The 21,241-nt window shown below is 48.4% G+C and overlaps 1 protein-coding gene across 1 annotated transcript; it reads right to left on the reverse strand.

The window, feature by feature from the left end:
- Nucleotides 1-10,484: 10,484 nt before the first annotated feature.
- On the reverse strand, nucleotides 10,485-11,359 carry LOC119359161 (dirigent protein 1-like). Its single transcript, XM_037625474.1, has one exon. The coding sequence runs from the start codon at nucleotides 11,309-11,311 to the stop codon at nucleotides 10,775-10,777; it is 537 nt and encodes a 178-aa protein (XP_037481371.1). The 5' UTR covers nucleotides 11,312-11,359; the 3' UTR covers nucleotides 10,485-10,774.
- Nucleotides 11,360-21,241: the final 9,882 nt, after the last annotated feature.

Below are 21,241 nucleotides of genomic sequence, written 5' to 3' on the forward strand. Positions count from 1 at the left end.
CCTCCTGCCCCTATATATAAAGGAGCAAGGGGGGAGGCCGGCCGGCCCTTGAGGCGCGCCAAGGAGGGGGGAGTCCTCCTCCTAGTAGGAGTAGGACTCCCCTTTCCTAGTCCAACTAGGAAGAGGGAAGGGGGAAGGAAAGAGAGGGAGAGGGAGAGGGAAAGAGGGGCCGCGCCCCCTCCCCTAGTCCAATTTGGACTCCCCATAGGAGGGGGGGCGCCACCTCCTGGGCTGATGCCCTCTCTCTCCCCTCAGGCCCACTAAGGCCCAATACTTCCCCGGGGGGTTCCGGTAACCCCTCCGGCACTCCAGTTTTCTCCAAAATCACCCGAAACACTTCCAGTGTCCGAATATAGCCGTCCAATATATCGATCTTTATGTCTCGACCATTTCGAGACTCCTCGTCATGTCCATAATCATATCTGGGACTCCGAACAACCTTCGGTACATCAAAATATATAAACTCATAATGAAACTGTCATCGTAACATTAAGCGTGCGGACCCTACGGGTTCGAGAACAATGTAGACATGACCGAGACACGTCTCCGGTCAATAACCAATAGCAGAACCTGGATGCTCATATTGGCTCCCACATATTCTACGAAGATCTTTTATCGGACAGACCGCATAACAACATACGTTGTTCCCTTTGTCATCGGTATGTTGCTTGCCCGAGATTTGATCGTCGGTATCTCAATACCTAGTTCAATCTTGTTACCGGCAAGTATCTTTACTCGTTCCGTAATACATCATACTGCAACTAACTCATTAGTTGCAATGCTTGCAAGGCTTATGTGATGTGCATTACCGAGAGGGCCCAGAGATACCTCTCCGACAATCGGAGTGACAAATCCTAATCTTGAAATACGCCAACACAACAAGTACCTTCAGAGACACCTGTAGAGCACCTTTATAATCACCCAGTTACGTTGTGACATTTGGTAGCACGCAAAGTGTTCCTCCAGTAAACTGGAGTTGCATAATCTCATAGTCATAGGAACATGTATAAGTCATGAAGAAAGCAATAGCAACAAACTAAACGATCAAGTGCTAAGCTAACGAAATGGGTCAAGTCAATCACATCATTCTCCTAATGATGTGATCCCGTTAATCAAATGACAACTCATGTCTATGGTTAGGAAATATAACCATCTTTGATCAACGAGCTAGTCAAGTAGAGGCATACTAGTGACACTATGTTTGTCTATGTATTCACACATGTATTATGTTTTCGGTTAATACAATTCTAGCATGAATAATAAACATTTATCATGATATAAGGAAATGAATAATAAATTTATTATTGCCTCTAGGGCATATTTCCTTCAGTCTCCCACTTGCACTAGAGTCAATAATCTAGATTACACAGTAATGATTCTAACACCCATGGAGACTTGGTGCTGATCATGTTTTGATCGTGGAAGAGGCTTAGTCAGCGGGTCTGCAACATTTAGATCCGTATGTATCTTGCAAATTTCTATGTCTCCCACTTGGACTAAATCCCAAATGGAATTGAAGCGTCTTTTGATGTGCTTGCTTCTCTTGTGAAATCTGGATTCCTTTGCCAAGGCAATTGCACCAGTATTGTCACAAAAGATTTTCTTTGGACCCGATGCACTAGGTATGACACCTAGATCGGATATGAACTCCTTCATCCAGACTCCTTCATTTGTTGCCTCCGAAGCAGCTATGTACTCTGCTTCACATGTAGATCCCGCCACGACGCTTTGTTTAGAACTGCACCAACTGACAGCTCCACCGTTCAATAAAAACACGTATCCGGTTTGCGATTTAGAATCCTCCAGATCAGTGTCAAAGCTTGCATCAACGTAACCATTTATGATGAGCTCTTTTTCACCTCCATATATGAGAAACATATCCTTAGTCCTTTTCAGGTATTTCAGGATGTTCTTGACCGCTGTCCAGTGATCCACTCCTGGATTACTTTGGTACCTCCCTGCTAGACTTATAGCAAGGCACACATCAGGTCTGGTACACAGCATTGCATACATGATAGAGCCTATGGCTGAAGCATAGGGAACATCTTTCATTTTCTCTCTATCTTCTGCGGTGGTCGGACATTGAGTCTTACTCAATTTCACACCTTGTAACACAGGCAAGAACCCTTTCTTTGCTTGATCCATTTTGAACTTCTTCAAAACCTTGTCAAGGTATGTGCTTTGTGAAAGTCCAATTAAGCGTCTTGATCTATCTCTATAGATCTTAATGCCCAATATGTAAGCAGCTTCACCGAGGTCTTTCATTGAAAAACTCTTATTCAAGTATCCCTTTATGCTATTCAGAAATTCTATATCATTTCCAATCAATAATATGTCATCCACATATAATATCAGAAATGCTACAGAGCTCCCACTCACTTTCTTGTAAATACAGACTTCTCCAAAAGTCTGTACAAAACCAAATGCTTTGACCACACTATCAAAGCATTTATTCCAACTCCGAGAGGCTTGCACCAGTCCATAAATGGATCACTGGAGCTTGCACACTTTGTTAGCTCCCTTTGGATCGACAAAACCTTCCGGCGGCATCATATACAACTCTTCTTCCAGAAATCCATTCAGGAATGCAGTTTTGACATCCATCTGCCAAATTTCATAATCATAAAATGCGGCAATTGCTAACATGATTCAGACAGACTTAAGCATCGCTACGGGTGAGAAAGTCTCATCGTAGTCAACCCCTTGAACTTGTCGAAAACCTTTCGCAACAAGTCAAGCTTTGTAGACAGTAACATTACCGTCAGCGTCAGTCTTCTTCTTGAAGATCCATTTATTCTCTATGGCTTGCCGATCATCGGGCAAGTCAACCAAAGTCCACACTTTGTTCTCATACATGTATCCCATCTCAGATTTCATGGCCTCGAGCCATTTTGCGGAATCTGGGCTCACCATCGCTTCTTCATAGTTCGTAGGTTCATCATGGTCAAGTAACATGACTTCCAGAATAGGATTACCGTACCACTCTGGTGCGGATCTTACTCTGGTTCATCTACGAGGTTCGGTAGTAACTTGTTCTGAAGTTTCATGATCATCATCATTAGCTTCCTCACTAATTGGCGTAGGTGTCACAGGAACCGGTTTCTGTGATGAACTACTTTCCAATAAGGGAGCAGGTACAGTTACCTCATCAAGTTCAACTTTCCTCCCACTCACTTCTTTCGAGAGAAACTCCTTCTCTAGAAAAACTCCGAATTTAGCAACAAAAGTCTTGCCTTCGGATCTGTGATAGAAGGTGTACCCAACAGTCTCCTTTGGGTATCCTATGAAGACACATTTCTCCGATTTGGGTTCGAGCTTATCAGGTTGAAGCTTTTTCACATAAGCATAGCAGCCCCAAACTTTCAGAAATGACAACTTTGGTTTCTTGCCAAACCACGATTCATAAGGTGGCGTCTCAACGGATTTCGATGGTGTCCTATTTAATGTGAATGTAGCCGTCTCTAAAGCATAACCCCAAAATGATAACGATAAATCAGTAAGAGACATCCTAGATCGCACCATATCTAATAAAGTACGATTACGACGTTCGGACACACCATTACGCTGTGGTGTTCCGGGTGGCGTGAGTTGCGAAACTATTCCGTATTGTTTCAAATGTAGACCAAACTCATAACTCAAATATTCTCCTTCACGATCAGATCGTAGAAACTTTATTTTCTTGTTACGATGATTTTCAACTTCACTCTGAAATTCTTTTGAACTTTTCAAATGTTTCAGACTTATGTTTCATTAAGTAGATATACCCATATCTGCTTAAATCATCTATGAAGGTGAGAAAATAACGACATCCGCCACGAGCCTCAACATTCATTGGACCACATACATCTGTATGTATGATTTCCAACAAATCCGTTGCTCTCTCCATAGTACCGGAGAACAGCGTTTTAGTCATCTTACCCATTAGGCACGGTTCACAAGTACCAAGTGATTCATAATCAAGTGGTTCCAAAAGTCCATCAGTATGGAGTTTCGTCATGCGCTTTATACTGATATGACCTAAACGGCAGTGCCACAAATAAGTTGCACTATCATTATCAACTCTGCTTATTTTGATTTCAACATTATGAATATCTGTATCACTACTATCGAGATTCATCAAAAATAGACCACTCTTCAAGGGTGCATGACCATAAAAGATATTACTCATATAAATAGAACAACCATTATTCTTTAATTTAAATGAATAACCGTCTCGCATCAAACAAGATCCAGATATAATGTTCATGCTCAACGCTGGCACCAAATAACAATTATTTAGGTCTAATACTAATCCCGAAGGTAGATGTAGAGGTAGCGTGCCGACTGCGATCACATCGACTTTGGAACCATTTCCCACGCGCATTGTCACCTCGTCCTTAGCCAATCTTCGCTTGATCGTAGCCCCTGTTTCGAGTTGCAAATGTTAGCAACAGAACCAGTATTAAATACCCAGGTGCTACTGCGAGCATTAGTAAGGTACACATCAATAACATGTATATCACATATACCTTTGTTCACTTTGCCATCCTTCTTATCCGCCAAATACTTGGGGCAGTTCCGCTTCCAGTGACCAGTCTGCTTGCAGTAGAAGCACTCAGTTTCAGGCTTAGGTCCAGACTTGGGTTTCTTCTCCTGAGCACCAACTTGCTTGCTGTTCTTCTTGAAGTTCCCCTTCGTCTTCCCTTTGCCCTTTTTCTTGAAACTGGTGGTCTTATTGACCATCAACACTTGATGCTCCTTCTTGATTTCTACCTCCGCGGCTTTTAGCATTGCGAAGAGCTCAGGAATAGTCTTATTCATCCCTTGCATATTATAGTTCATCACGAAGCTTTTGTAGCTTGGTGGCAGTGATTGAAGAACTCTGTCAATGACACTATCAACAGGAAGATTAACCCCCAGTTGAGTCAAGTGATTATGATACCCAGACATTTTGAGTATATGTTCACTAACAGAACTATTCTCCTCCATCTTGCAGCTATAGAACTTATTGGAGACTTCATATCTCTCAATCTGGGCATTTGCTTGAAATATTAACTTCAACTCCTGGAACATCTCATATGCTCCATGACGTTCAAAACATCGTTGAAGACCCGGTTCTAAGCCGTAAAGCATGGCACACTGAACTATCGAGTAGTCATCAGCTTTGCTCTGCCAGACGTTCATAACATCTGGTGTTGCTCCTGCAGCAGGCTTGGCACTTAGCGGTGCTTCCAGGACGTAATTCTTCTATGCAGCAATGAGGATAATCCTCAAGTTATGGACCCAGTCCGTGTAATTGCTACCATCATCTTTCAACTTTGCTTTCTCAAGGAACGCATTAAAATTCAACGGAACAACAGCACGAGCCATCTATCTACAATCAAACATAGACAAGCAAGATACTATCATGTACTAAGTTCATGATAAATTTAAGTTCAATTAATCATATTACTTAAGAAGTCTCACTTAGAAAGATATCCCTCTAATCCTATAAGTGATCACGTGATCCAAATCAACTAAACCATGTCCGATCATCATGTGAGATGGAGTAGTATCAATGGTGAACATCAATATGTTGATCATATCTACTATATGAGTCATGCTCGACCTTTTGGTCTCCGTGTTCCGAGGCCATATCTGTTATATGCTAGGCTCGTCAAGTTAAACCTGAGTATTCCGCGTGTGCAACTATTTTGCACCCGTTGTATTTGAACGTAGAGCCTATCACACCCGATCATCACGTGGTGTCTCGGCACGAAGAACTTTCGCAACGGTGCATACTCAGGGAGAACACTTATACTTTGATAATTTAGTGAGGAATCATCTTATAATGCTACCGTCAATCAAAGCAAGATAAGATGCATAAAAGATAAACATCACATGCAATCAATATAAGTGATATGATATGGCCATCATCATCTTGTGCTTGTGATCTCCATCTTCGAAACACCGTCATGATCACCATTGTCACCGGCGCGACACCTTGATCACCATCGTAGCATCGTTGTCATCTCGCCAATCTTATGCTTCCACGACTATCGCTACCGCTTAGTGATAAACTAAAGCATTATAGCGCAATTGCATTGCATACAATAAAGCGACAACCATATGGCTCCTGCCAGTTGCCGATAACTCGGTTACAAAACATGATCATCTCATACAATAAAATTTAGCATCATGTCTTGACCATATCACATCACAACATGCCCTGCAAAAACAAGTTATACGTCCTCTACTTTGTTGTTGCAAGTTTTACGTGGCTGCTACGGGCTTAGCAAGAACCGTTCTTACCTACGCATCAAAACCACAATGATAGTTTGTCAAGTTGGTGCTGTTTTAACCTTCGCAAGGACCGGGCGTAGCCACACTTGGTTCAACTAAAGTTGGAGAAACTGACACCCGCCAGCCACCTGTGTGCAAAGCATGTCAGTAGAACCAGTCTCGCGTAAGCGTACGCGTAATGTCGGTCCGGGCCGCTTCATCCAACAATACCGCCAAACCAAAGTATGACATGCTGGTAAGCAGTATGACTTATATCGCCCACAACTCACTTGTGTTCTACTCGTGCATAACATCAACGCATAAAACCTAGGCTCGGATGCCACTGTTGGGGAACGTAGTAATTTCAAAAAAAATCCTACGCACACGCAAGATCATGGTGATGCATAGCAACGAGAGGGGATAGTGTTGTCTACGTACCCTCGTAGACCGGAAGCGGAAGCGTTAGCACAACGCGGTTGATGTAGTCGTACGTCTTCACGGCCCGACTGATCAATCACCGAAACTACGGCACCTCCGAGTTCTAGCACACGTTCAGCTCGATGACGATCCCCAGACTCCGATCCAGCAAAGTGTCGGGGAAGAGTTCCGTCAGCACGACGGTGTGGTGACGATCTTGATGTTCTACCATCGCAGGGCTTCGCCTAAGCACCGCTACAATATTATCGAGGATTATGGTGGAGGGGGGCACCGCACACGGCTAAGAGAACGATCACGAAGATCAACTTGTGTGTCTAGAGGTACCCCCCTGCCCCTGTATATAAAGGAGCAAGGGGGAAGGCCGGCCGGCCCTTGAGGCGCGCCAAGGAGGGGGGAGTCCTCTTCCTAGTAGGAGTAGGACTCCCCTTTCCTTGTCCAACTAGGAAGAGGGAAGGGGGAAGGAAAGAGAGGGAGAGGGAGAGGGAAAGAGGGGCCGCACCCCCCTCCCCTAGTCCAATTCGGACTCCCCATGGGAGGGGGCGCGCCACCTCCTGGGCTGCTGCCCTCTCTCTCCCCTCAGGCCCACTAAGGCCCAATACTTCCCCGGGGGGTTCCGGTAACCCTTCCGGCACTCCGGTTTTCTCCAAAATCACCTGAAACACTTCCAGTGTCCGAATATAGCCGTTCAATATATTGATCTTTATGCCTCGACCATTTCGAGACTCCTCGTCATGTCCGTGATCATATCCGGGACTCCGAACAACCTTCGGTACATCAAAATATATAAACTCATAATGAAACTGTCATCGTAACGTTAAGCGTGCGGACCCTACGGGTTTGAGAACAATGTAGACATGACCGAGACACGTCTCCGGTCAATAACCAACAGCGGAACCTGGATGCTCATATTGGCTCCCACATATTCTACGAAGATCTTTTATCGGTCAGACCGCATAACAACATACGTTGTTCCCTTTGTCATCGGTATGTTGCTTGCCCGAGATTTGATCGTCGGTATCTCAATACCTAGTTCAATCTCGTTACCGGCAAGTCTCTTTACTCATTCCGTAATACATCATACTGCAACTAACTCATTAGTTGCAATGCTTGCAAGGCTTATGTGATGTGCATTACAAAGAGGGCCCAGAGATACCTATCCGACAATCGGAGTGACAAATCCTAATCTTGAAATACGCCAACCCAACAAGTACCTTCGGAGACACCTGTAGAGCACCTTTATAATCACTCAGTTATGTTGTGACGTTTGGTAGCACACAAAGTGTTCCTCCGGTAAACGGGAGTTGCATAATCTCATAGTCATAGGAACATGTATAAGTCATGAAGAAAGCAATCGCAACAAACTAAACGATCAAGTGCTAAGCTAACGAAATGGGTCAAGTCAATCACATCACTCTCCTAATGATGTGATCCCATTAATCAAATGACAACTCATGTCTATGGTTACGAAGCATAACCATCTTTGATCAACGAGCTAGTCAAGTAGAGGCATACTAGTGAAACTATGTTTGTCTATGTATTCACACATGTATTATGTTTCCAGTTAATACAATTCTAGCATGAATAATAAACATTTATCATGATATAGGGAAATAAATAATAACTTTATTATTGCCTCTAGGGCATATTTCCTTCAAACATAAGACGAAATTGTTTGTAGGGTACGAAACCAACTCAAAGTTATCCTTTTTGATCGATCTATTCAAGAGTTCGTACTAAAATAACACCAAGTTATTATTTCCGATCGATCTATCAGGAGTTCATACTAAAAAAACACCAAGTTATTCTTTCTGATCGATCTATCAAGAGTTCGTACTAAAATAACACCAAAACAAATTCAGATTCATAATAATCAATCCAACACAAAGAAAAGAGTGCCCCAAGATTTATACCGGAGAAACAAAGACGAGAACGTGCACCAACCCCTAAGCTTAGATTACCCCAATATCACCTCGGGAATGCGCGAGTTGAGTGCCAAAACACATATCAAGTGAATCAATATGATACCCCATTGTCACCACAAGTATTCATAGCAAGACATACATCAAGTGTTCTCAAATCCATAAAAGTATTCAATCCGATAAGAACGAAATCTTAAAGGAAAAACTCAATTCATCACAACAAGATAGAGAGGGAGAAACACCATATGATCCAACTATATTAACAAAGCCCGCGATACATCGAGATCATGCCATCTCAAGAACACGAGAGAGAGAGACAGATTAAACACATAGCTACTGGTACAAACCCTCAGCCCAAGGGTGGACTACTCCCTCCTCATCATGGTGGCCGTCGGGATAATGAAGATGGCCACCGGCGATGATTTCCCCCTCCGGCAGGGTGCCGAAACGGGGTCTAGATTGGTTTTCATGGCTACAAAGATTTGCGGCGGCAGAACTTCTGATCTAGTGTTATTTCTGGAGGTTTATGTATTTATAGGATTTTTTGGCATCAGTTTCACGCGAAGATGAGCCTCAAGGTGACCACAACCCACCTGCAGACGGGAAAGGGCCCAGGCGCGCCCTGGTAGGTTGTGCTCACCTCCATCACCTTCTGGTCCTCCCACAAAGCTTATGGTGCCTCTTTTGTTCCAGAAAAATCACCAAAAAGTTTCTTGCATTTGGAGAACTTTTTTTCTGCACAAAAAACAACATCACGGTAGTTCTGCTGAAAACAGCGCCAGTCTGGGTTAGTTCCATTCAAATCATACCAAAACCATATAAAATTGTTGTAAATAACATGGCATCAATACTTCATAAATTATATATACGTTGGAGACGTATCAGCTAGCTTGTTCTTTTTATATTTTCATATTATAAAACATATATCTGCCATCCATATTACACTTGTATCACCATCTCTTAGCCGAGCTAGTGCACCTATACAATTTACTATTGTATTGGGTGTGTTGGGGACACAAGAGACTCTTTGTTATTTGGTTACAAGGTTGTTTGAGAGAGACCATCTTCATCCTACGCCTTCCACGGATTGATAAACCTTAGGTCATGCACTTGAGGGAATATTGCTACTGTCCTACAAAACTCTGCGTTTGGACGCCCAACACAAGTCTACAAGAATAAGTTACGTAGTATACATCTGGGAGGCACTCCGCGGACACGGATGCGGGACGCCGCAATCCAACCATAGTCGCATACATTTCAAACTCGTTTTCAACAAACCGAATGAAATTCGTGCAAACACGGCCGGATTACATATTAACATGACGGATTTTATACAAACACAACGGATTTTTATTACGTTTCAAACATTTAGAACAAAAAAAGACTCGCCCCTAAACCTATCCTACGGCAGCGGCGCCCGCTGTCCAAGCCCGTGTTGTCCTCCATCCGCCGTCCAGTCACGCGTCTCTGACATTGAACAAGCGCGGACAACGGAGACGGTGAGAGGCCGCGTACGCCCTGAGTCATCTTCAATGTGGAGCGGCGTGCTCTACAGCGGCATGAATGCGGGCAACTGGCGCCGGGCGGGAACGCGTGCGGGCGAGGGAGGAGGGGTTTGGGCGGGCCAGGGTGATCAAAAGCGGGCGTGGCAGCGGTCCGGACTTCCACAAAGCCTCACGCGTTTATCTCCGGTTTGCCGGAGAAAATATTTCCGGGCCGCGTCGTGGAGCGATACAGGGTCGCGTTGGATGGCTTCTGCGGTCTGGACGGATGCGGAGGTTTGAGGGTCGGTGTTGGAGATGCCTAAGTCCCAGAAAACCATATTATTGTGCATAGAACATATGCCATGAAAAAACCCAGCCAATATGAAGCAAAATGAAACATTTTTTAACACAATACAATTGAAGATGCTCACATTCACGCATATACACGATACAATCATAATTATAGGGCTGAAATGGAGAAAAAAAAGCGAAAAAAGCGGCAGATTTTTTTTTTGAGCATCAAAAAAAAAAGCGGCAGATGGGCTCAGATCGCAAAGAGACTGAGCCCTTTCTCCTGAACGATGTGCAATGGGCTGCGCACTGGCAAATGCTATTCTTCCTTGTACAACACTCTACAGCATGCATGGTAGTACACGATAATGATCGATACAGGTTACGAGAAGAGGGAAATGATCAGGCATAATCCATCTTCACGAATAGGTCGACCTCGTAGACGATGGAGTCAGGCGTGGGGTTGCCCGCGGCCATCATGACGCAGTACCCACGCGCCATCCTGAACGCGCCGGTGCCGCCCACCACGGCGCGCTCGATGGCACCTGTGAAGCTCAGAACAGGCCCCAGCATGGCCAGCGTGCTCCCGCTGTGTTCCCCGGCCGTGAACACGAAGTTGATCGCCGACTGCATGCCCGGCGGGCTCACGAGCCCGGCTCCAGCGAAAATGCCCTGGTACCGGCCCACTAGCGACGAGCTCTTCGGGTCCGGGCCGTCGCGCAGCTCGTCGTCAAGCACGCCGACCAGCCCGAACGTCGCGTTGGCGCCCAGTGGTGATGGCACCACCACGATCGCCGTCGCGTTGGGGCCGGCGAAGGTCTCGTGCATGTACAGGTGGATGCGCTTGAGCCCTTGGTCGCCGGCGCGCGCCAGGAGGAAGGCTGGTGCTGACCAGGCCAGCATGAGAGCGAGCAAGAGCAGCAGCGAGGAGGAGGTCATGGCGATCAGAAAGCGTTGCGGTATCGACTCGCAGCCGCTGGAATACAATGCAACGCGGTCGATGGGTTGAACATGCTCTTGATAGGGCTCATAATATATAGCAACCACTCCGTTGACCTGCGTGCATGATCGATCGGCAGCTCTCAACCGACGTGCAATCCCCTATGTAGCTCTCGCGAGTCGCAGCTAGCTAGTTTTTTTCAGCTTACAGAACCAAATTCTCTGTCTTTTTCATGATTTCATCGCCAGCTACATGATCAACTATTAATAGTAGCTACCAACTGCCGACGCGCCCGCTAGTTGGGCTGCTAACAAATGTCAACGATATGGATGTTTTTTTTTTGAGAAAAGGCATAAAGCCCCACTTCAAATTAGTGAAGCCATCAACCGGCTAGGATACATGGAACCTGATTACAAAGGCCAAAACTTGACAAAAAACTGAAAGATACATGGAATTTGGTTTGAGACTAGGAGCCATAGGGAGCACAACAACAAATGCCATTGCCTGCACTATGAAAACAGAGTCAAATTCCTCGGGCACCAACAAGCTCTAGCTCCTTGCAAGGTCCAGAAAGAAGCCTCGCCCCTCTCGAAGACGTTTTGTCGTAATTCTTGGGCATCGATTGTTGCTGCTCCTGATGGCTCTATGGCCTCGGCGGATTTCCCTATGCGGCCTGCCTTGGAGCGGCAGGCCAAGCTGCTGCGCTCTAACCTCCTTGGTATGACTTCCCTCTAGCTTCAGAAGATGGTCCAACCTCTACGTGATGTCATTGACTCCATGCAAGGTTGGATGTTGCGGATGGAGAGCTTCATGGAGCGTGCTGAGGCTGCACTTGGCGAGCTCTCCATGGTGCCGCCTGTGTTGCAGACTACTCATGTATTGGGTCCTTTGGTTGAGCCTGTTGGAAACTTCAAGGTCGGGATGGGTGTCGAGCTTCATGGTCGTTTCTCCCCTCTTGCTAGAGCATGTTCGCCGTCAGCCTCCGAGGGACTGGACAATGATGAGGTTGTGACTTCGGTGTTGCAGATCATGCCTGAGTTGCGGGAGTTGTGTGAGGGCCTGGTTCTGCCTCCGTCTGTCGAACAACTGAAGGTAGACCCCCCCCCCCCGAGATCTCGATTGTGGCTTTACCGCCATCATCACCCCTGAAGTCTAGCCAGATACCTGATGCCAAGGGGTGTGGTGATTTGGACGTTGCACTACTAGGAAAAGGGCTATAGATGGAATTGACACTAATGGCGCACCAAACATGTGGTGCGCCATTACTATATACTAATGGCACACCATGTGTTGGTGCGCCATTAGTGTGCAAATACTAATGGCACACCACATCCACGGTGCGCCATTAGTAAAAAAATTAACTACTAATGGCGCACCGTGGGAGTGGTGCGCCATTACTAGTTCAACTAGTAATGGCGCACCATGCCACGGTGCACCATTAGTAACTTGGCCCAAACATTCGCCCGAATGCACCCCCCCCTCCCCGTGGACCGCCTTTTGAGTTTCAAAAAAATAAAAGAAAATGATAGAAATGTCAACAAAATAAGATTCCCATGTGATATGTGGTCTAGTTGTTAGCAAAATTTACAAACATGAATTTTCGCGTACGAACTCGGTTGAAAAAGTTTTTTATATGAAAAATCATCTACTCGAAAAGTTACATCCGAATTCAACAGGGGGAACCCTGTTAAACATTTTCAAAATCCTCAAAAACCTAACAGAAAAAAGATATGGGGCTTTTAAGATCTGGAGAGGCAAAAATAATTCAAAAAAATTTAAACTTACGAATGGTGCACCTGCCCATGGTGCGCCATTAGTATCTTCCCGCCTTCAAAATTCAAAATAAGTCAAAAAAATAAAAAAAAATTAATAATGGCGCACATGCCCACGGTGCGCCATTACTATGCCGTATATATGGCTGGGCGTGGTCCTCTCCTCCTTACCTCTTCATTCTTCTCCTCCACTCCACCTCTCCTCCACTCCATCTACTCCTCTCCTCCACTCCATCTTCCCTTCTCTCCTCCACCATACTACCCTGCTCCTCTCCGGCGACTTCCTCCTCCTCCTCTCCGGCGACCTCCTCCTCCTCTCCGGCGACCTCCTCCTCCCTCCTCTCCTCCCCTCCCCTCCCCTCACGGTTTCTCCTCCCTCATCTCCGATGAGCTCCTCCTCCCTCCTCTCCGGTGAGCTCCTCCTCCCTCCTTTCCGGTGAGCTCCTCCTACCTCCTCTCCTCCCATTCCCTCATGGTTTCTCCTTCCTCCTCTCCGATGCTTCGGTGAACTCCTCTCCGGCGACCTCCTCCTCCTCTCCGGCGATGTAGGCGAGCGCCTCTCCGGTAACCTCCTCCTCCTCCTCTCCGGCGAACTCCTCTCCGGCGAACTCCTCTCCGGCAAAAGAACACGGCAAAAGAACGTACAAGATCCAAAAACAGGAACAAAATTTGAAATAATATCGTGCCAAAAAACGAGCAAAAAAACGAGCAAAAAATGGGCAAAAAAATCACGATCCAGATCCAAATTCAAAATTCAAAAATAGCAATGGCGCATGGTGGGGGTTAGACGGTGCGCCACTATTATTTTCCCGCCTTCAAAATTCAAAAATACTAATGGCGCACCAGTGGCCTATACTAATGGCGCACTGTGGCCTATACTAATGGCGCACCGGTGGTGCGCCATTAGTATACCAGATACTAATGGCGCACCAGTGGTGCGCCATTAGTAAAAATACTAGTGGCATGATACTAATGGCGCACCAGTGATGCGCCATTAGTAGGCAAAACTGGTGCGCCATTAGTAGCCCTTTTCCTAGTAGTGTTGCAGTCTCTGCCATTCCCTCATCTGCGACCATCGAGCATGTGATGCCTGTGAGTAACATGACCAGTGAGCCAATTGTGGTTGCACCTACTCCAAACCCAGATGCTCTCTTCGCTAAAGAACTTTGTGACTTGCTCGCCAGTGTGGAGGTTGCTAGACCTGGTTTGGGCAGGTCGATTGCTTGCCTTCTGACGGGGACACCAATAAGAGGCAAACAAAAGAAGGTGGGAAAAGGCAAGAGTGACGCCATAGGCAAGGCGTCTCTGGCTACTTGATGGATGATCTTCATTCTCTCAGCCAATCCTCTTGGATTGGGTCGTCGTTGTGGGTTCAAAGGTGTTTGATGTCTTATGTCGAGGTGTTCTTGTCGGGGGTCACATGGCGTAGTAGCAATGTCGAGCTTTGTGGATGTTGTGTAATCAGATTGTCTGGCAGGGGCCGCCTATGCGGTTGTGGGGTTTTCTTGCCATGTGAGTAGTTAGTCTGTGCTCCGTTTGTATTGGCTTTCGCCCGGTTTTCCTTTAATTAACTAAGAAATTCTCTTCTTCTTAATTAATCGATGAGGCAAAACTTTTGCCTCCGTTTAAAAAAAATAGAGTCAAGTCGCCGGAGAGCCCATCGCAGTTAGAACAGTAGTGCAGAGGCCAATTGGAAACGCCAATGAATGCGGACGGGAGAGGCTGAACAACGAGGAGAGAATATCGGTTTTGCCGTTGACCCAAGGGATCCAAAGTTGGAGAGAGATCGCAGTCTCCTCTTCGTCCATGTCGTGTCACTACACGAGGACACTGTACGCCGGCCAACGACTCACCAGAGTACCAGACAAAGGTCGTTGAAGGATTGCGGACCAGCCAACGCCTCCCACACCACCGGCGGCCAAGAGAGCAATGCACGACCGCCGCCATCAACCACCAAACACCACAGCCACAACCTCCAACCATCCCTAGAACGACGCCTCCAAGGAGGACTACACCGCTAAAACGCCATCGTCGTCCGGCCCAACAGGCCAAAGTTTTCACCTGGGAGTGCGGGGAAGGAAGAGGGGTGGCGGGATCCAGAAGCTCGACGCACCCTGAAGAGGGAACCAGCGCGGGGATGCCGACACCGTCGAGGTCAACGCAAAGTCGACCAGGGGTTTCCCCGTTCTAGAGCTCCGCCAGCCCACGCCCAACATCTAGGTCTGGTCAGATGGATCGCAGCGAGGGGAGGGGGCCAGGATTCAGATCGACGGAGCCACTGGATCCTCCCGCGGCCACGAAGGACCTCCGCCGCCCTACCGCCGCCCACACAGCCGGAAGGGGCGGCCAGCTCCCGCGACGCCATCCACCGGCGAGAACCGCGTCGCCATCTTCACTCGGGGCCGCCGCCCCGGCTTCCAGAGCTCCCGCAACAGGGCAAGGCAGCGGAGCCTCACCACGACCCTCATCGAAGGCCGCACAACAAGGTCGGCGACGTCCTCAGGCGGCAGCTGGGAGAGGAGGGAGGGAGAGGTGGGGCTTGAGAGGCTAGGATTTGGTCGCCCTCGAGTCGCCCAGGAGGGGCGGCACGAGGGAGAATGGGGGTGCAGTGCAGTTTTAGACATCAGTGGTGCTCAAGTTATAATTGTCTCAAATATGGATGTGCAACACATAAACCATAAAAAACATAAATCCTACATTCCTACTAGCAAATTGCATTATTTTGTAAAGTTTGAGCATACTGGTTGTCTTGTGGTTTTGGAAAGCACATCCAATACAAAAAGAAAGACATTTTGAACATGTCTTATAAGTCAACGCTCAAAACTTTCGGAACCAGCATGTGGTTGATCTTGGAGCATGTCCGGCAGATCCCTTTTCTCCAATAAACTATTGTTATTGGGGGAGTTAGGGAGGGGAACTTATGGTCTATGAGTGTATATGCACCCTATATGAAAAATAGTAATAAAAAATCAAAAAATTCTAAATATATTTTTGAAATAAACTTGAACTCCCATTGTACTTGTAGAAATAATTCCACAAAGAGGAAAAACTCAATTGAATATTTAGGAGTATTGATTCTTATTAGTAAACCCCGTTGTACTTTTTCACTTTGAAAATATCTTTGTTGCTACTTATAGAGAAATCTGTTACCTTTGTTGCAGATGTGTCTAAGAACTCGAGTTGTTGAAGAAGCTTGCCTCATTGGTTACTGATGGAGAGGACTTCGACTGTCCAATTTGCTGGTCTCCTCCATCTACAACTGCTATAACAAGCTGCACTCACATATATTGCCAAACCTGTATCCTAAAAATACAAGAGCCCTAGTTCACGTTATCCGATATGTCAGCGCTCCCTATCAAAAAAGACCTCTTTATTGCTCTGGCGGTACATCATTCTGATGACGATGACTCGGGCAGTCTTAACTCTGGCAAACCTCTCTCTTCGAAGGTGCAAGCCCTCCTGGAGCTACTGAAGCGTTCCCGGAAGGAAGACCCTTCATCAAAGTCTATCGTGTTTTTCTAGTTCCAGAAGATGTTGATTCTGCTCGAAGGGCCGCTGAAAAGAGCAAGCTCCAAAATACTATGTCTTGACGGCACCATGAGCGTGAAAAAGAGGTCAGACATTATAAAGCATTTTGCGGTTGTCAGCCTCGATGCCCCAACCGTACTGCTGGAGCTAGTGTGAACCTAACAATGGCGTCGACCGTATACCTGTTTGACCCCTGGTCAGGGGCGGAGCCATAAAATTTGGCCATTGGGTTCACTCCATGACTCGTTGTGAGAACTTACTACTAATATGTGAAGTGTAAAGTCTTATTTTAATTACTTCAAGAAAATTATAGCACCCAAAAACAACATAATGAGTAGAAATATGGTATCATATATCACACATTGTGTTGCATTAAAAACTGAACAGTGCAAGACATACCCATTCAATAAAATTATAAAATCACTTGTTTACGTATTATAAATAGAGTAGTATCACATAACTTTGTAGCTCCAGATGTAGCTTCTCATCTTCCTTGAACACCGAAAATGACAAGTTAGTTTGACAAGTTTAGAATAAGTACTAACAAGAGAAATAATCTGGTAAAGGCACTCACATTTTAGAGCGTCCCCTTTCGATCTTTCATGGCCTTAAAAAAACTAAACACTGCATCATTGGTAATGGTAGAAAATATATCTTCCTCCACATAGCAGATTAGGCAGTCACTCATGAATTGATCACCCATTTTATAGTGTAACTTTTTTTACAACATTCATGGTTGAAAAGCATCTCTCCATTGACATTGTGGCAACTGACAATATCAGTACTAGCTTTAAAAGATGATAAACCAAAGGAAACATAATATGCTTATTTGTTTCCACCATTAGTTTAGCAAGATCAGCGATTCCATCCAAATTGGCGAACCTTTCATCTCCTCGCACATTGTCATTGTAAGTGTGAAGTTCAGGACCAAGATCATCTAATTTTCTTGAATCAAAATCATTTGGATAAAACTCGGCTAGCTTCACTAACCTGTCCAAGTTAAAAGCAGTAAACGAGTCTTTTGGGTTGAAAGAAGCCGTGTGTCCAAGCAATGCAGAATTTATCTCATTGAAGCGGTCATCAAACTCTTGAAGCTGCCAATCAATGACAGAGTTAAAACACTCAACTCGGTAATGTTGAAGGTTTCTCTTATTTGTTTTTTGTCGTGGTTTGTGTCGATTAACATATTGCTCCTCCATGTTTATGTTCTAAATGTGATGCTCTTCACAGAATGAATGTGCCTTCTGTCGGAGTAATGGGCCATGGGTAGGCTAACCCGAGCCCCAGAACCTTTCAAGACATCGGGGCAGGCTGCGCCCCTCAAAACCCCAGGATGAAGAGCCGCCTTCTGAGAAGTCGGCGGCAAGGCGACCGACTGCCCACTCGCGGCCGAGTCCCGGGGACGACTTTAGGATAAGCCGACTCCTGACCGGCGACTTCCAGAGAAGCCGGCCTTGGGGAGTCGGCCCACGACTCCAGCAAAACCCCATGTCCTCATCAAGAGGGACAGGACAGGGGAGTGGCTACAGTGAAGACTGCTCCCACCCCTTTCCAAAGGCAAGCATGGTCACAGTACGCCATACCCGCGGAGATCTCCGTGCGGCGTGGCACTGTCGCCATGCCGGCCCTGACATTAGCATCGGTGGACCGAATCCTACGCCCACGACGGCTTGTCTATACGACCTTTGGGCGGCCGGTCCCACCGGCCAGCGGGATCCCAGAAGACGGCCAGTGCGCCACAAGTCGGACCCGTCGGGAGTCGGCCCCCGAGAGTCGGCCGGCTCCTCCCCCAGGGCCCACGCGCCATTAACCAGATGTGATGGAGAGTGGCAATAGCGATCGCCCGCCAGGCGGTGGGGCTGTTGCCACGACTCCATGACGAAGCTCGCGTCATTAGAAGCACGGCTACAGTAATCAGCAGCCGGCAAGACCCGCCCGCGGCGGACGCGGCCTGTCAGCTCCGTACCTAGCCAGTCGGCGGGGCCCACCAGTCGGCGGAGAAGACGGAGGCCGAAGGCAGTGACGGCTGGGCCCGCGCCCAGCCGGATTACCATTGTACCCCTGGGGGTAGGCCTATATAAACCCCCCAGGGCACCCATGCAAAGGGTGGGCATCCATTAGCTCTAGACCAGATCATATAGGAGGCAGAGAGCTAGCCTTGCCCTCTCCTACCTCCAGAAAACAGCTCAAGGAGCAATCGTGTAAACACTTTGCCATAGTGATCATGCGGAGACCCCGTAGAGCAGCAGTAGGGGTATTATCTCCCCGGAGAGCCCTGAAGCTGGGTAAGATTCGTCGGCGTGCATGTCTTCGCCTCATCCCGTTTCCAGGCACCGGAGACGATCTACTCGCCCCCACCATGATAAGCCATCCTTTGGCATATGTCGCACCCAACCCCCGACATTTGGCGCCCACCGTGGGGCCTGGTGCACCGTCATCCGGAGACCTGTTCTGGATGGGAACCCTTTTCCTCCCTGGCGAGCGCAGCCAGCCAGGCACGCCAGACGGAGTTTGCGCTGACGCGCTGCACGACGTTGAGATCGCCTGCGCCGCTAGCCGCCTCACCGAACTTGTCGGCGAGGTTCGCATCTCCGATGAACCTGCATCCGACGCAGGCACGGGCGGCTCCGAGAGCCTCCTCGTGGGCCTCCTTGATCAACTCCACGTCGCCGGCGAGCCTGCCGTAGACTTGGAGTCTATAGGTTCCACCGACCCGATGCTGGTCGACTCCGACACCGCATCGCTCGATGCGTTCCCCACTAATGTGGTGGTCTACGACGAGCCTCTCCCTCGTGCGGAGAGCGGCGGAAGCATCGTCACCGAGGTACTCGTCATCAGTCATGACGAGCTCCCTGGCGGAGGAGCGCATGATCCGCTTGGCCCGACGCTACAAGACCTGACTGCGCCCATTCCGGAAGACGCTGACGCGGAGACGTTGGAGGCGCGCCGCCTTCAGCTCATCGAAGGTGCGAAGAAGCTGGCTAGCATGAGACGCTTGTCAGAAGCCTACCAGCGAGAGATGGATCGCGCTGTTGGTGGCTCGCCAGCCCCAGCTGGGCCCAACCGCCTTGGCACGGTCCAGCATCGCGGCGTAGCCATCGCCGACCTGTTCGGGGCAAGACGCCCTGTGTACGCTACACCTGTGGAGTACATTCGAGCTGCCCAGGCGGCGGCGGACGAGCTAGACAATTTTGAGGGCGAAGAGCGCCGCCTGATGATGGAGCGAGTCCAGCGGCTCCTCGACGCGGCTGCCGCGCAGAACGAGGCTGGCTGTCGCCCAGAGGCGTCGCAGCGACAAAACGACGACCTTCGCTGAGACCAAGGCACGACGTCTCGGACGCCGACTGGCGGCGCCCGAGGAAGAAAGGACAAGGATCCGACTGTCAGCCATAGTCGGACTCACATTACCATAGAGCGCGACCGAGACGGCCGCCCGAGAGCAGTGGAACGACGGGACGACTGTCCGCCTCCTCCTCCTCGCAAAGAAAGGCGAGTCTCCCCGCCGCCTATTGATCATCCGACTCTTGGCGACCGCCTTGGCCGCCGAGAGGGAGTCGGGGAAAACGACGCCCGCCACTGGATCGACCGACTTCACCGATCCCTGGCGCTGTAAGAAGAAGACGAGTTGGGTCCGCCTTGTTTCGGGCCCCGCATTCGAGACGAGCCCTTTCGCAAAGGGTTCATGCTCCCACGAGACACGCCCAAGTACACCGGCTCCGTGAAGCCGGAAGACTGGCTAGTCGACTACTACATGACTGTCAGCATAGCGAACGGCAACAAGCGTGTCGCTGTAAAATACGTTTCGCTCATGCTCCAGGGCACGGCCCGGACATGGCTGAACAGCCTGAAGCCCCGCAGCATCAACAGCTGGGTCGACTTCACCGAAGCCTTCGTCCGCAACTTCACCAGCACATACAAGCGTCCTCCCAAGCCTCGTCAGCTCTCCTTGTGCATGCAAGCTCCCGACGAGTCGACTCGTGACTACCTCACGCGTTGGGCCGAGCTTCGGAACTCCTGCGAGAGCATGCACGAGGTGCAGGCTATCGAGTACTTCACCGCCGGGTGCAGAGAAGGCACCCTCCTCAAGCACAAGCTCCTCTGCGATGAGCCAGAAACGCTCGACGAGCTGCTGATCATAGCAGACAAGTACGCCACGGCCGACTCCTCCATGAAGGCGGAGATTCAAGTTAGCGCAACTGGCAAAGTGGCCCCTCAAGCTCCAAGAACTCCGGCGGGAGATGCCAGTCGGCGGCAACAGCAGAGAGACCACAAGCGCAAAGCCCCGCAGCCGGCTTCCAGTAGTCGGCAGGTCGCGACAGTTGAAGCCCAGCAGCCAGATGGGCAGCCCCCGCCCAAGCGACAGAAAGGCGGCAAGCCCAACTAGTTGCCGGCCTTCTCCGACGAGCAGACTCTGGATGGAACTTGCAAGTTCCATAGTGGCGTGAAGCCGTAATCACACCACTCGGAAGTGCCACTGGCTCACCAGGATCGCCAAGGGAGACGACCTCCTACCTCCCCCGCCTGCTGGGCAGCCGCCTTCGCCTCTGTCCCAGCAGCCGGCTGTCAGACCAGTCGGCGCAGTACAAGACGAATACCCCGAAGAACACGGAGCCTACATAGTATTTACCA

The sequence above is a fragment of the Triticum dicoccoides genome, chromosome 2A (genome assembly GCF_002162155.2).
Source record: "Triticum dicoccoides isolate Atlit2015 ecotype Zavitan chromosome 2A, WEW_v2.0, whole genome shotgun sequence".
In the NCBI taxonomy this organism is placed as follows: Eukaryota; Viridiplantae; Streptophyta; class Magnoliopsida; order Poales; family Poaceae; genus Triticum; species Triticum dicoccoides.